General features: G+C 39.1%; 1 protein-coding gene across 11 annotated transcripts in view; it reads right to left on the minus strand.

Moving 5' to 3' along the window:
* ULK4 (unc-51 like kinase 4) overlaps positions 1 to 15980 on the minus strand; it is a 621709-nt gene that overhangs the window by 372833 nt on the left and 232896 nt on the right. For all 11 annotated transcript variants that reach the window (XM_039461864.2, XM_074406079.1, XM_074406080.1 and 8 more), the window contains one exon: positions 10317 to 10409. In XM_039461864.2, the coding sequence (XP_039317798.1) occupies positions 10317 to 10409 (93 nt within the window). The remainder of the gene's footprint in view (positions 1 to 10316; positions 10410 to 15980) is intronic.

Here is a 15980-nt window from a genome sequence, read left to right on the forward strand (position 1 = left end):
ATCGATCTTCCTTATGAATACGTAAGAAAAACAGAATACCCGGGACAAAACTCCTAAGTATTTAGGTTGTTTTTCTACACTCCTGTCAGAAAAAGAATACTGGGGTAGACGGAGATCATTACGGCCATTTCATCAGTGCTTAGGTACAGACTTGCGTTTGCTTCTGCAGGAGAGACAGTGACGAGTAATATCGTAACTGACATACCAAGGAGGGATGCCAGCCCTATTAGTACGGTTGAAGTCGTGCCAGAACAGGCTCAAGACCTAGGATAGTGGGAGAATGAGGAGGCTAACAGAACCAGGACGTGGGCGCGAACTACGAATCAGATAGTGCCAGAACAAAAAGAGGTCGGGTCGGAACCTCACGCTGATGGAAGGGGAACAGGAGAACCATGCTTCTGTTTTTATTCACATGACACTGAGCGTGACTGTGTTGACAAATTGGACTGTTCTAAGTGTGACACAATGAAACTGAAAACACTTTGACTTTAAGTCCTTCGTGATACTCCTCTGGATTTTTACAGGAAGAAAGGGGCCCTGCTGAGTAGTACAAAGCACCATGAATAAACCAGGAGATGTGAACCCAAAATGTGTTCTTGCTTCAAGTTGACTGTGGGCTTAGCATACACAAATTACTGCTGGGGCCTCATCTTCCTGATGTATAAAATGAAAACATTGGCACCAGATACTGACAATATCTTTTTACTCTGTATTTTTGATGCTTTGATATCCTGGTGTCTTACTAATCTAGAGGGAATGCCTGTCCCGGGCCTGGCTAATTCATAGAGACAGCAAAGAATGAGCCTTTGCACGTGTCCTTCCCATGCAAACCAACCAGCCCTTAGCTCATACCCATGACCGCCTCCGTTACTGGGCTCGTAACACTGCAGGCCAATATTCCCCTGCCCTCATCACTCCAGAGCAAGGTGCCAGCCACCCAAGGACAGACCCTACACTCCAGAGCCCACTGAAATTATTCAAACTAGCCAGTCCTAAGCCTGCTTACCCGGTTTTGGCTGTTCCTTCCCATAAAAACCACAGTAAAAGCTCTTGTCCACATTTTCCTCTGCCCCTGACTGACCCTGGTTCCCCCTCACTGGCTCCCAGGGGCATGGAACCTCTCCCCTTGGATCTTTTAGTAACAAAGTATTTTTTCAATGGCAATTGTTTCCTCATCTACTGGCCTCACCATCCCTGAATAATAACATCTACATTTTAAAATACCCAGATGATCTCCAAAGTTCCATCTAGCTCTAAAATTCCAGTATTTCTGTGTTCACATGAATAAACACCAAAAAGTTCTATTCCGTTAAAGCAAGAATCAGCAAACATTTTCTAAAAAGTGTCCAGAAGTAAATATTTTAGGCTTTGCCAGATACAGAATCTCTGTCTCACATTCATCTCTGTAAGTTTTACAACACTTTAAAAACATAAACACCACTCTTACCTCCCAGGCCTCGCACAAAAACAGGCTGCTAGCCAGCTGGCCATATGGGTCACAGTTTGCCAGTCTCTGCTTTAGATGACAAGGGAAAGTTTACAGACCTTAGGAAGTCGTGCAAAACATAAAAAGCCTGACTGAATCCATAGTCAGATTTAAAACCACTCTGCAATGCACAGCTGGGGAATCACTATTTATAAATGTATACAATCAACCTAAGTTGTGTCCTTGCAAATCTCACACCAAAAAAGCCATCCACTGCTGACCCAGAAATAACTGCTAGGAATTCATGTGACCATAAACTCACATCTGTGTTGAAAGCAAACAATGAGAAAATATCACTGTGTTGAAATAACTATCCTGGCTGGAGTCCAACAGACACAAACCCAACCGGTTCACAAATCAAGAAATCCATTGCAAGGATAACATGTATCTATTCTAAACATACTTATAAATTGTGGATTTCTCTAGAACCAGACAAGACAATGTAAAACAAACACATCCAACTATCCACATTTCCTTTAGAATGAGAGGTGCTAGTTTACTAAGAGCTTTCAAAGATGGTGAACCACCAGCAGCAGCTGAATCAAGAGAAAGGATGTCCACAGGAAAAACAAAATGCTAAACCTTTCAACAGTAAAATAAAACTTCATGCTCAATACTGTTAAACGATAATCTCACTGGAAGAATACAAAATACTTTAGCAAAGGCAACAATTAGGACAATTTTAATTTGCTCAGTGTTTTAAATAGTTTATGTTTGCTTTATCCCCTAAAATTCTACTTTGACAAAAAGTATGGATGTGTACCAACTTAAACAAGTGGCTGAGAGCACTGGAACATGAGCCATGGTCCACAAAAAGAAGAAAGGGCCAGTTAAAAACAGATGCTCAAGAGCTCAGTCCCCACTAGGAAACCTTGTTTCTTATTCTGCAGAGGGCCAGTGAAGAAGAAATGAGAAGTCACATATGAGTGACCCTCAGACAGACACAGGAGCTTCACAGACAGACTGACCTGTGTCTCATTATGAGGCTTTCCAATAGACACAGGCAGCTTGAGAAGCAGCAAATTATTTCTGAAGAAATCAGTTCATTCTAATAAAGTTGGTGGGATGCAATGGCTCACACCTGTGATCTCAGCACTTGGAGGCTGAGGCGGGAGGATCACTTGAACCCAGGAGTTTGAGACCAGCCTGGGCAACATAGCAAGATGCCATCTCTACAAAAAAAAAAAAAAAAAAAAATTGGAAAATTATCTGGGTGCAGCAGCATGCACCTGTGGTCCCAGCTCCTCGGGAGGCTGAGGCAGAAGGATTGCTTGGGCCTGGGAGTTCAAGGCTGCAGCAAGCTGTGATCACATTAGTGCACTACAGCCTGGGCAACATTAGAATGAATTTATAACACAGTTACATAGTTATTTAACTCATTCAGAGATCATCAAAGGAAATATTTTAGCTGTGTAAATTCAGCTAATTGAGGGTAAAAAACTTAAATGGCTTATTTTAACAAGTTTAACAAACATCTCAAACATCTCTGATGATTTGGGCTTTTGAGTTTATCGGACTACAAATTTTAAATTAAAATACTTAAGAACATGGCAAAGCCTAACTTTATTAAGGCATATAATAAGTTGAAAGGCAGACTTCAGCGGACGCCGTGACGTGGCTATCCTCAACAGCTTGTACAACTGCTTTCCAAAGTCAATTCGAAAGACCGTCCCGCCCATGCCGGTTTTTTCTGCTACTGAAAAGCTTTCTCCCCCAATTTTGTTGCAGGGTGCTGGAGCTCTGGTTTGAATCAATATCACTAGACATTTCTAACTTCTGTCAAAGGAATTACCTCTTCTAGGAACACTCATAGTAATATTTCTTCCTCTAAGAATAATGAAAAGGATGAAGAAAGGGAAGGAGGAGGGGGTGGAAAGGAAACACTTACACAGCATTTTCTATGGACTAGGGGGTCCACAGAAACATTAATATTTCTTTTCTTACTCTCATTTTCCAGGGGCGGGAATTTAGAAACAGATACATGAGGTAACTTGGCCAAAATCATATAGTTAGCTGGGTTAGATTCCTTTAAATGCTACTATCATCAAAAGACACAGCATTAAAAAATCATGACATGTATTAAAATCATTACATTGTTTAATAAAAGCCTATTTATAAATCTGTCTGTTCCATTAAATACTAAGCACCCTTAGAGTACGAACTTCCTTTTCATTTGTTTTTGCCATCGTTCGGTAGTTGCTAATTAAGATGTCTGATAAATTAATGAATGAAAGAATGAACAAATGAACCAAAAACTAATGAGAAGTCAGCGGAAGACTGGTGAGTGTACGGGCAGAACCGCTTTTCACTGAACACTGCATCATTAATTCACTGAACACTGCATCATTAATTCACTGTGAACTTCATTTAAGAGAACTAAAGTTTCATTCCAGTGAACAGAATTTTATGAATCTTTTGTCATAAACAAATAGCTCTAACAGGCAAACTAAAATAACAATTCTTAGATACAGAACATAAACAATTTTTTTTTTTTTTGCAATTCAGTAAAACAGTTAAATTTTGCTTCAAAAGAACTCAAAGAAGTTAAAATCTAATTTGTTTGCTAAGGAAGATTTGCTGAAAGCTACTTATCTCTTAATGGAAACAAGATTCTGGAGTGTTGCTTTCTCTGAAAGGAATGTTTGGGTGCAACCTACTGTAAAATTAAAGAGAGAGAAAAGGGTAGCGCTCAAGGGAGTTCACACACCCCTCCCAGTAAAACTGCACCAGCACGGCAGACAACGTCCCTTGCTTCTGTACCTCAATAATAAACCAGATCCATGAGGGCAGCCCTGTTTAAAAAACAAAAATCCCAGCCATGTACAATGCAGACTGGATCATGCTCGTCCCTCACTTGAAGGGGAACAATAAATTCCCAACGGTCACATGACTAAGCTTTGAGGGCTTCTATCAACTAAGAATCCCATAAAATAAGAATAAACATATAAAAATAATAATGCTTCACCTGGCATGGGATGGTTTAATGTTCCAATAGTTATTACCTGGTACTCTAAACTCATAATATATACAAAAAAAAATTAAAATGCATATCCTTCAAAGAACATGATGCCGTTGGATACAATTAATAAGCAAGTGAAATCTGTAACAAAGGGTTCATGGTTACTTTTACGTATTTGGAAATCTATCTGCACAAACACTTCAGGCACTCTACTCTTGATACACATCTGTAGCTGAGCATTTTGCCTCAAAACCACTCACACCAAACTGCTGGGGAGGATCTCTAAGGTTAATGAATTGCCATTTTAGGCACTTGGCAAAAAGAGGGGTGACATTCCCCAGCATGAGGCCTAATTCTCTTTTGGTTACAGTAAGCAAATAAACAGAGCATTCACAAAAACTGACCACATACTAGGCCACAAATAAAAGCAAATAGTAAGAAACAGAAATAGGACAAAAAAAGATTACCTGATCGCAAAGCAAGAAAACTAGAAATTAATATCAAAGACTTAATCGTCACATAAGGGAATGGCGAAGATCACATATACACTAATTGGATAAAGGTTCTGAATTAAGAGGCAGTTGTACACAGATGGTGGAGAGAAAACTGGTACAACTTAGACTACAGGAAATTTGGCAACATCTCTCAAAATTACAAATCCTTAGACCAGTGGTTCACAAACGTGTTTGCAGAGTTAGCAGCTGGGAAGCGTCTAATTATTTATGCCAGTGTCTAGCCCTAGAGATCGCGATTGGCTTGGCCTAGGGTACGACCTGGACTTCAAATGTTTTAAAAGTTCCCCAGGTGATACTACCGTACAGACAAGTTTGAAAACTGCTTGCTGAAATACCTTTTGATAAGCAATTCCACTTCTCATTTATGCTACACAATACTCACACATATGATCAATGACCCATTTCATTAAATGTAGCTTTGTTTGTAATACCAAAAGATTAGTAAAGAACAAATATTCATCAAAAGGAGACTTGTTAAATCCATATGTAATATTCATAAAATGCAACATTATGTATCTGTTTAAGAGTGGCCCAGACAGCATATGAATTACATGTCAATAACACTTAATTTTTAAAAGAGGTACAGAAATGGTAGAGACAGCATGCTACTGTCTATGTGAAAAACAGTGCACATACACACAAACACACACACACAAACACACACATAAACACACACACACACACACACACACACACACACTGGCAACAGTGGTTCTCTCTGGAGGAAGAATTGCTTTTCTCTGTGTACCCTTTCAAATACTGAAGTTCCAAACATGTTATGTATTAACTCTGAAAAATAAATGTTTAAAACTAAAAAGAAATATAAAATAAATATGGTAATATTTCCCAAGCAGAATTTTTGTGAGGTAACATTCAAAGGGGCACAAGGGAACTTTCTGGAATGTCAGAAACCCTCTTTATCTAAGATTGTGATAGTGGATTACATAATTGTGTATCTTTTTCAAAACTCATAGAACTGTACACCTCAAATGGGTGACTGTATTCCAAGTAAATTATATCTCAATTAACCTGTTTATTTTATTATTATTATTTTTTTAAAAGTTTACATGACACCCAAGGCCCCTTGAACAATGCTGACAGAAATGTAAATTGGTACGACCAACCTGGAAAACTCCTGCACCTTTGTGGCACGGCATATCTGCCGGATCTGGGTGAGCACATGCCCTTGGACCCAGCATTTTCACACCTGCATGAGTACCCAAAGGACACATGTACAGGTATTCACCACGGTGCGTGCAGAGGAACATTCACGGCTGCACTATTCACGACAGCAGAAGCATGCAACAACCCAGCCTTGGTTAAAAGTAAAATGGACTGGGCGACTGTGTGGATTTGTGCAACGGAAAGCCAAGGGATGATTTGGTTTGAAAAGCAGTGCTGCCAAGACCAAGGAACTGTCGGCAAAGGCCATGAGCAGAAAAAGATACACACACATCCTTGACCACGTGAAGGGCTAGTCATTCTCACTCATGGTAACAGAAACGCGTATTAAAATTCCTCTGAAATAACTCATTTCACCTGTCACAATGGCAACATTGCAAAATTTAATAAATGTTGATGGCAAGACTTGTAGAGGAGTAAGCTATCTCCTTTGGAATTGTAGACCGGTAAACCCCAGGGAAGGTAATTTGGCCATATTAAAAAAAAAAAAGTTCAATGTATTTCTCCTTTGATACAGCAATACATTTACAGGAATTATCCCACAAGATAATGTGTGCAAAATTACACAGTTTAAGAATATTTATTATTTGCAATTACACAGATTAGAAACAAGTCTATCTATTAGACACTAGATAAATTATAATATATCCATGCAACGGAAGATCTCACCACTGTAAAACACAGTGTAGAAGCTCTCTATGTATTGATACGGAAGCAAATCTAGGGAATAGACAGTTAAGTGGGAAAAAAAAAAAATCAAAAGGCAAAAAAAATACATAACATGCTAGTTGTGTACAAAAGGGAGGAAAGAGGACAGCCGCAGTGGCTCACACCTGTAATCCCAGCACTCCGGGAGGCCGAGGCAGGCAGATCACCTGAGGTCAGGAATTTGAGACCAGCCTGACCAACATGGAGAAACCCGGTCTCTACTAAAAAATACAAAAAGAAATTAGCTGGGCATGGTGGTGCATGCCTGTAATCCCAGCTACTAGGGAGGCTGAGGCAGGAGAATCATTTGAACCTGAGAGGCAGAGGTGGGGGTGAGCCCAGATGGCACCACTGCACTCCAGTCTGGGCGACAAGAGTGAAACTCCATCTCAAAAAAAAAGGGAGGGGGAGAGAAATGAAAAAATACGTATTCACATTAGCTTGCATCTGGATACATAATAAAAATACTTAGCTATAGGGAATAACAAAAAAGCTGAGGAAAGAACAGGATAAACGGGAAGAAATAAGAATTCTCGGTATCTATCTTTTTTAAAATACTGTTCTTTTTTCCCCCACTGAAGATTCACTAGTCATTCCAAAATAGTGCACTTAAAATCTGTTCTCAAACAGTCAGGGAAATAAACAAACTCAAAAGTCGAATGACTTGTTCCTCCTTTCTCCCTTCCTTAAGGTGTATAAATGGACTTTGCAAGTTGCACACGTGCTGCTAGGACCTCCCTTTGAAGTGTGGGGGACAGTGATCGGTCTTCAAAACATTGCTCTTGTCCTATTAACCTTCGGAGCCTCAGTCATAACTGACATGAAGCAAGACTTACTTTAACGCTCTGTTTCTCAGGAAAAGACAAAGAGAATCCAGAAAGAGAGCACAAATAAGACACAGGTATCCAGAAAGAGACCATGAATAAGACACAGGTATCCAGAAAGAGAGCACAAATAAGACACAGGTGTCCAGAAAGAGACCACGAATAAGACAAAGGTAGTGTCTAATGGGGAGAGAGGCGGTAAATAAGTAATTTCAGTTAACAAGATGATTTTGATATCTTTGCATATCAGTATTCAAACGGTATCTTGCCCTTTTAAACTGTTACATGGTGTTCTACATTATAGCTATATCATAATTTATGGTTTACTTATAGAAAATTGTATAAATTACATAAAATTTTCTCATTTTTAAAATTATTTGCCTTAGTAGAATTTTGTGTATATGTGAGTTTTTCTCTAGAACAAATCCTTCGAAGTAGAATTGAAGGTTGAAGGCTGTGTACCTTTCACACTTTAATTAAATACAGTGAATAAACATTAAAAGAGATTCACTGTTATTAGTTAGTTACTCAAATGCAAATAAAATGAGATCCCATTTTCATTCATTTGTTTGGCAAGGATGTTGACAAGAGTATGAAAAAAAATGATATGAAAAGATCTCCAAATCATTTTGATAAGCGAAAAAGCAAATTTCAGGAAAATACATACAGAATGATACTATCTAGGTTTTTTGAAATCAACCACCACAAAGTAAATCTATTTATTTCAGTATTTGTGTGTGTGTGTGTGTGTGTGTGTGTGTGTGTGTGTGCGCACGCGCGCATGTACACAGGTATGTACACATAAGCGTATGTATATTCATATATATATATACACACATATATACACAGATAGGGAGGGAGGCAGGCAGGCAGGCAGGCAGACAGACAGACAGACAGACAGATATATAAATACAGAGATACACGATAGACAGACAGACAGAATTTGAGTAGCCAGAAAAAAATTCAGGAGGACATACACCAAAGTAACAACAACTCTGAACACCAGGGAAGAGACCTGTGAAGCCAAGGATGTCGGGGATAGAGAATCCAAGGAGATCTCTTGATTTTATGGTTAGAATTTAAAACAAAAGCAGTATGTTCAAATATAGTTCAATCAAAACAAAAAAAAAATAACAAAAACTACTCCACTAAATTCTGCTTGTAAAGTTTTTTTTTTTTTTTTAACTAGAGTAAATGGACTTCTAAACCTAGTTTCTAATCACTTTTAAGATGAAAAGGTTCTACAGAGGACAAGGAACTGCTTCTGCTTCTCCAGGGTGGCTCTCCTCAATATGAGGAAATTCAGCTGAACAGAGACGGCAAGAAGGAAAAGGTGTCTAGGAAACATGACCCGTGAATGAGCCCACGTTAACATTTAAAAATGTGACTGCGACATGTTGCATCTAATGGAAGGCTAAAACGAGGATGCAGCATTAGCACTTGATGTCCAAAGTTCAGGAAAGAAACAACTATCTGAATTTTTATGCACCTTCTAAAACAGATTCACTCTTCAGAATTAAATTTCTTTTTTAGGAATGGAGCGTGATGCCTTCTGAGCGATGACTATGGAAGGCTCATTGCTCAGCCTCTCTAAAAGACTAGAAACACTGAAGCAAACACTTGGCTTCCAACTGGCAAAGATAAAAAGGGTATCAGTTCAGTGCTCCCCGGAATCTTTTGTAACGTGGCTCAGAGCATCGAGGGCAGTATTTGCGTGGCATCCTTTAGAAATGGATGAGGGAAGGCAGCAGCCCAGCACTGTATAACCCAGAGAACAAGAGCGGTTTGGCACCTGCGACTCAGTCAGGGCACATCTGTGTCCTGACACACCCACTGGGATGAGTGTTTGCGATATGAGTACTTCTAAAAACAGCCTTTCTTCTTTCCTGTAACAGTCAGAGCGGCTCACAGGAACGCAGTACTTTCTGTGATGAGACAGCAGACCAGAGGGAACAGACACGGCTGGGGCTATGTGATTTAGTTCTTTGTTAAAGACCAACCAGTAGCTCTGGAGATGCACTGCACCTACAGACGGTATTCAAATCCCGAAAGGTCCTCAGACCACGCCTGTACAGAAAAGTAATTTTCTTGTTTGAAAGCAAAAAGAACCTCTACCTTTCTTCCACTTCTGTGGGCCTGGGTGTTCTCTAACACAACCTATTCTTTACAAGACTAAAAACATCCTCAGCAACTAGTTCCAAAGAAATTTGGCATCATCATATTCAGTACCTTCAATAAAGGTAAAAGCTGTCTACCACTTAAAAAGAAGTACATCAACTAAACAAAATGGTAACAAATAGCAGTCAATAAACACTACTGAGATTTCATAAACTGTTCCGTACAAAATGAGGCACCAATTGACATTTTTAAAGTACATATATTGCCTTATTTCTTAAAAGAGATTATCATTTTAAAGCAGCATGCATTCCACAGTATGCCAACTCTAATAAAAATTTAAAATATGAGAAGAGTCAAAACAGTATAAATGACAGATACCACAACTCATGAAACATAAAAAATGAGATTCTGACAACTTAAACATTGGTCTTTTGGAATCTCAGCATCTTTAATAACATTTTCAGAACACATAAAATTCATTTTATAGGTGAGACACCAGAAAAAGAAATGTGAACTTCCAGTACCTGGTGAAAGTTGGGTTGTGCTCGGTCATCGCGACAAGCAGTTTCAGAGCATATGCTGGTACTGGGTCAGGTTCCGCGAGAATGTGCTCATACCTGAAACAGTAAAGACATTTTTAAAATACTCAGCAGGAAAAATTACGTCCAACCTGGAATTCTATATCCAGCCAAACTATCAATTTAGCTTGAGACAGAAAGATATTTTACACACTAATAAAAATATAAGTAATTTACCTCTCATGTGCCCCTTCTCAGAAAGTTACTGACAAATACGTTCTACTGAAATAATAGAATAAACCAAAAATAGAAAGATAAAAGGAAAAACAACTCAGTAGTTTTCTTCACTTAAATGCTACTCTGAAAATAGAAATAATATAGTATACAATAAGGTACAAATATCTGAAAAACATACAGACACTGAAATAAGCTTATGAGTTATAAGACCTACACAGGTTACTTAATCTCTTAAAGTTTGAAACAACTTCACTTTCCAGTGCTGATAATCACAGTCACTTACCTCATAAAACATTGTTCTTGGGAAGATTCAGTGAGATAATCCATGTAAAACAATTAGTATTGAGCTGGGCAGATCATAAGACATCAATAAACATTAGGCATTTGTGTTGAAGGTCTCCAAGAACTCCCTCACATTCAGAGATTCGCCAGAGAATTCACAGGACTCAGCTACATGTGGCACAGCGACGTAGTAAGGCCGCCTTCTGAACCCCACGGGAAAGGGTGTGCACAGGGAACGGGAGGGTGCCGGGTGCCAGTCTCCTTATGTCCTCTGTCTTCCAGGAGGGGTCACACTCTTACCCCAGCACATGTGTGGGATGTTTCTGCCCACTGAAGTCTACTGGGTACTCAATGGCCAAAGCTTTTGTAAGGGGCGGGTCCTGTAGGCAACCTCTATCTAAAATGTATCAAAATTCCAGATTCCCAGAAGGAAAGCAGCTGTGTTCAGGATAAACCACACTGTTTGCTCAAACAGTGGAGGCGCAGTGAACTAGCCTTACCAGCGAAGTGCTAACTGGGTGCGCTCTGACAGCCAAGTTCCTAGACATCTAGCCAATTACGATTTTGCTTACAAAATTTTTGTAAACGAAACATTTTTTATGGATAGCAATATCAGGCCTGCTATGTTAACTCTTTTCTGCACAGCAATTATTATTAATAATACTTGAAAAAACCTAAGTTAAATTTATTACCAAAGAGAATAAAACTCAAAATGTCTTCATCAAAATTTCCACAACAAAATTCTCCCATGCATGTTTTCCAGTGTGATTTGCTAAGAAGAGGCTGGTTTATGTACTATGTCTTACCTATTGAGGTTCACGCTCCAGTATGCGGCACTGTGTAGATGCTCAATAAACAAGCATCAAATGACTAAACCGACAAACTAACCAATGTTATTATTTAATTCTCTTGAATAGCCAGCTACTAAAAAAAGAGAAAAATATCTCTAAAATTCCTAACTGGGTATTTAAAACTCTGTGATATAAAACAGATGCTTTTCATCTAGAGAATAGGGCCTCAAGCTGACTCAGAGCTTATTTACCCTCATTTTGGAAATCATTGTACAACAAGCCTAATTACATAGCCTGTAAGCAAATATATATATTTGCTACTCAGGAGGCTCAGGCAGAGGACTGCTTGAGTCCAGGCATCTAAGGCTGCAGTGGGCTATGACGGCATCCCGACATTCCAGCCTAGCTGACAGAGCAAGACCCTGTCTCTAAAAAAAAAAAAAAAAAAAAAGACAAAAAAACACTGCTGAAACATTACTGACTGAAATCAAAGTGTCTTGAGACTGAGGTTATCTAACCTTGAAACAGGAGGGAAGAATAAAGCTTGTACTACCTTGTGCATAAGAATTTCCCAAAGAACATTGTTCTGTTTCCCTCCTGTTGGAAAAAATGAAGGGCAAAATTCATAATGGGTATGTTTAGAATACCAATATTGAATATATTTTAGTTTAATCAAATGATAGGTTTGTAATGGTGAGCAAGAGCCAGCCAAAGGTAGGCTGCGATTTATTTTGTCTTTGAAAGTGCAGCTAAGTTGATAGTAATTGAGTCCTGCACTCCTCCGAATGCAACTTAGCAGAAAAAAACAGTGATGAGCCCTGACTCCGGAAATGGCCTCAGAGAAGACTGACCAGTGAAGAGCTGGCCCATGTGATGGACAGGGGCTGGAGAGGCGCACTCCACGTGCCCTGAGGCTGGCCACAGATTAAGATCACTGCTGACATCACAGTGCCAAGTGCAGACAGCGTCCCCGAACCTCACACTTCCACCTCTAGAACCTAATCTAACCAAGACGTCTTTGCTAGAAGCCAAAGCAGCAGAGGTCCAGGCAGGAAAGGCCAATCATACCCAATTCACATCCATCCTGAAGAAGGGAAAATCCCTTTTAAAAAAATCACATTTTCGGGACCTAAGTCAACAAGCTGAAGGTGAGACAGCCCCTGACTCCATTCTTCATTACCAGTCCTATAATCAATAAATCCCTATCCCGTCAAGTGCCTGGTATAAACAGGACCCAATCAGATCAGCTGGGAGAAAACTGAAACTGGCTAAGTAACTCTGGATTATTGTGAGAAGATATTCTGAGGGACGTGATCAAACAACTGGTCAAGTAAAGGAAAGTGTCTCCTTCTTGAATAAATAAAGAAGTCCATTCTGCAGGGACTCAGCCAGAGACTCAAATTTACATCTCAATGGAGTCTGCTGAGAATGTCCGGGAGTGGTCCCAGAATATTCAACAAACTTGAGGGTGAAATACAATGAGGAAGATTCTGCTAAATAAAAAGCTAGAATACATTATAAAACCACAATAATTATTACATATAGGGTGGACTAAAGAATACGCATATACAGTCAGGTGCCACGTAACAACGTTTCTGGTCGATGACAGATGGCATATACAACAGTAGCCATATAAAATTTTTTTCTACACCTTTTCTATGTCTGGATACATAAATTCTTACCATTGTTTACAGTTGCCTGCAGTATTCAGGGCAGTAACATGCTGCGTAGGTTTGCAGCCTGCGAGCAATAGGCTATACTATATAGCCTAGGTGTGTAGTAGGCTCTGCCACCTAGGTTTGTGGATGGTAAACTCTATGATGTTTGCACAATGATAAAACTGCCTAATGGTGCATTTCTCAGAACGTACTCCTAAGTGACACATGACTGTAAATCAAAAGGAAAGAAAGGTAACACCTAAGACTGGACAGGAAAAAGTAAATTTAGAAAGGGGGTTACACTGGTCAGACCATATCTCAAGAAAATGTGTATCTAATAAATTAAAATTTTAATAAAAAATTTTGACTTCATTAGAATACTGAAAATGAGTTAAATATTCACATATTGTTGGGTAAAAAGGCCTCTTCAGCATAAAAAATGTAAAATGAATCAGAAAAATACTTATAACTTTAAAGTTTTTAAAAGTTAAATATTTCTGAATGGCAAAACCACCATAAACAAACCAAATGAGGAAAAGATTATTTGCAGAATGTGGGTGAAACAAAAAAGTTAATGTTCTTACTATATAAAGAGCTACTGCAAATCAATAAACCTACCACAGAAAAACAGACCAAATTCACCAAAGAAGAAAATAAATGGCCAAGAAGCATGGGGAAGAAATGATCTACTTCCTCACCATCTGGAGGGACACAAAGCAGAGTCAATGAGGGTACAATAAAATGGGCAGTTTCATAAAAGGAAGCTGGTATTACAAAGGTTCATCCTGTTTGGAAAAAAAAAAAACTGCAGAATGTATTAAATACCTTTAAAATGCGTATGATTTTAGGGGTTGGGGAGAGAGACAGGGTCTCCCTTTGTTGCCCAGGTTGCAGTGCGGTGGCAAGATCCTGGCTCACTGCAGCCTCAACTTTCCAAGCTCAAAGGATCCTCTCACCTCAGCTCAGCTCCCTTCCCACTCCCACCCCAAAGGAGCTAAGACCACAGGTGCACACAACCACACCCAACTAATTGTTTTCTTTCTTGTAGAGACGAAGTCTCACTATGTTGCCCAGGCTGGTCTCGAACTCCTAGACTACAGTGACCCTCCCACGTTAGCCTCTCAAATGCTGGGACTACAGGAGGGAGCCAGGGCACCTGGCCAAAAGGCATATAAACTTTTACACAGAAATTTTACTCCTAGAGATTCTACAAAAAGAAACAAGAATGTGTCCAAGGATGTAGCCATAAAAAATGGTCTTTGAAGCATTATATATGATGTAAAATACAGAGAACTGATTGGGTAAAATGTTGACTGATTGGGAATTGTTTAAATGATTTTTAGTACACGTATAAATGTAGGTATACATGATTTCATTATGAGACAGCCAATAATACAGTATTATATAAATATAGATATAGTTATAGACATACATAATAATAATACAACGTCCATGAATGGGGGGACAGACAGGTTCCAAACAGAGAATTTCAGAAAGTACTGGGTAAATCTCACCAGGAATGAAGGAACCACAGAATGGAGCAGGAATATATTAACTTAAAATGGTAGACAAGAAGCAAAACACTGAGAGTCTTGAATACTAAATATTGTTAATATGTTCTACAATCTTTAGATTAAAATGTTTCTAAACAAGGGAAGAATGTGAGGAAGGTAATGTGTTAAAATGCAAATTTAAAAGAATGAGACCTGGATCTGAGGCTTGAAGAGTTTACAGAGATGTGTGTGAAAAGATATTCTGGGTTTAGGTACAGGGCAGGTTGCCAAACAGCAAGGACGCTGAGGTAAAAATCTAACTAACTAATAAGAAGGTCCAGGACATTTCTCTAGACTGCTAGAAGAAAGAGGTATATGGCTGATCATTTTTGGCATTTTCTGTACAGTCTCACTGAAAATGTTAACTAGGTGACATTGTTAGTCAACTCCACAACTGTGGGGATTCAGTCAGGGTGGTGGCAAAAATATTAAGGGAAAAATATGAAAGAAAGTTAGAGAACGTAGGCTCAAACCCTTTTGGAAAACCTAAGGGTTTTTTCTATAGTTCTTGGCCGAAGTCAGCCTTGTCCCCTTAGTTAAATAAATTAGAGTAGAAACAAGGAAGGTGGGGAGTTTATCTAACTAACTTGTTTACTCATGTGGTCTTAAAACTAACCTTTGAGCCAGATGGCCCTCTCGGCGGGACGTGGACCAGGGAAATTACCCTCTAATGGTGTTTGCTTTGGGCTCAGAACCTGGTCTCTAATCTTTCTCTAGAAGCATGTTGACTTAGAGCCTCTGTTGTTAAATCTATACTGAATAAATGCAAAGAGGGCCAGCTAGTCAAGGTTGTGTAGCTGCAATCTCTGTGAGTGGCTCATGACCACTTGTTCACTGGAAATTTGTGTCTGAGTGCATTTATTCGTCTGTCATGCAGCTGAGGTCTGTGGAACAGACCCTGACACAAAACTTTATAAAATGAAATTAAGTATAAATCAAACAATAGTTAACTTCAGGACCTTACAGTCTTGTGACTTTTATGTGATTGAGTTCTGTGTGATTCTCTGGTGTTTTGCATGGATACACAGACAAAAGTACATCAATAGTTAAATAGATACATAAAGGAATAGTGAAATGGACAGTCTGGTGGGAAAACCTATATATATTCATATAGGTATATATATACACACACATATTTTTTTAAGTACA

The sequence above is a fragment of the Saimiri boliviensis genome, chromosome 9, assembly GCF_048565385.1.
Source record: "Saimiri boliviensis isolate mSaiBol1 chromosome 9, mSaiBol1.pri, whole genome shotgun sequence".
NCBI classification, from domain to species: Eukaryota; Metazoa; Chordata; class Mammalia; order Primates; family Cebidae; genus Saimiri; species Saimiri boliviensis.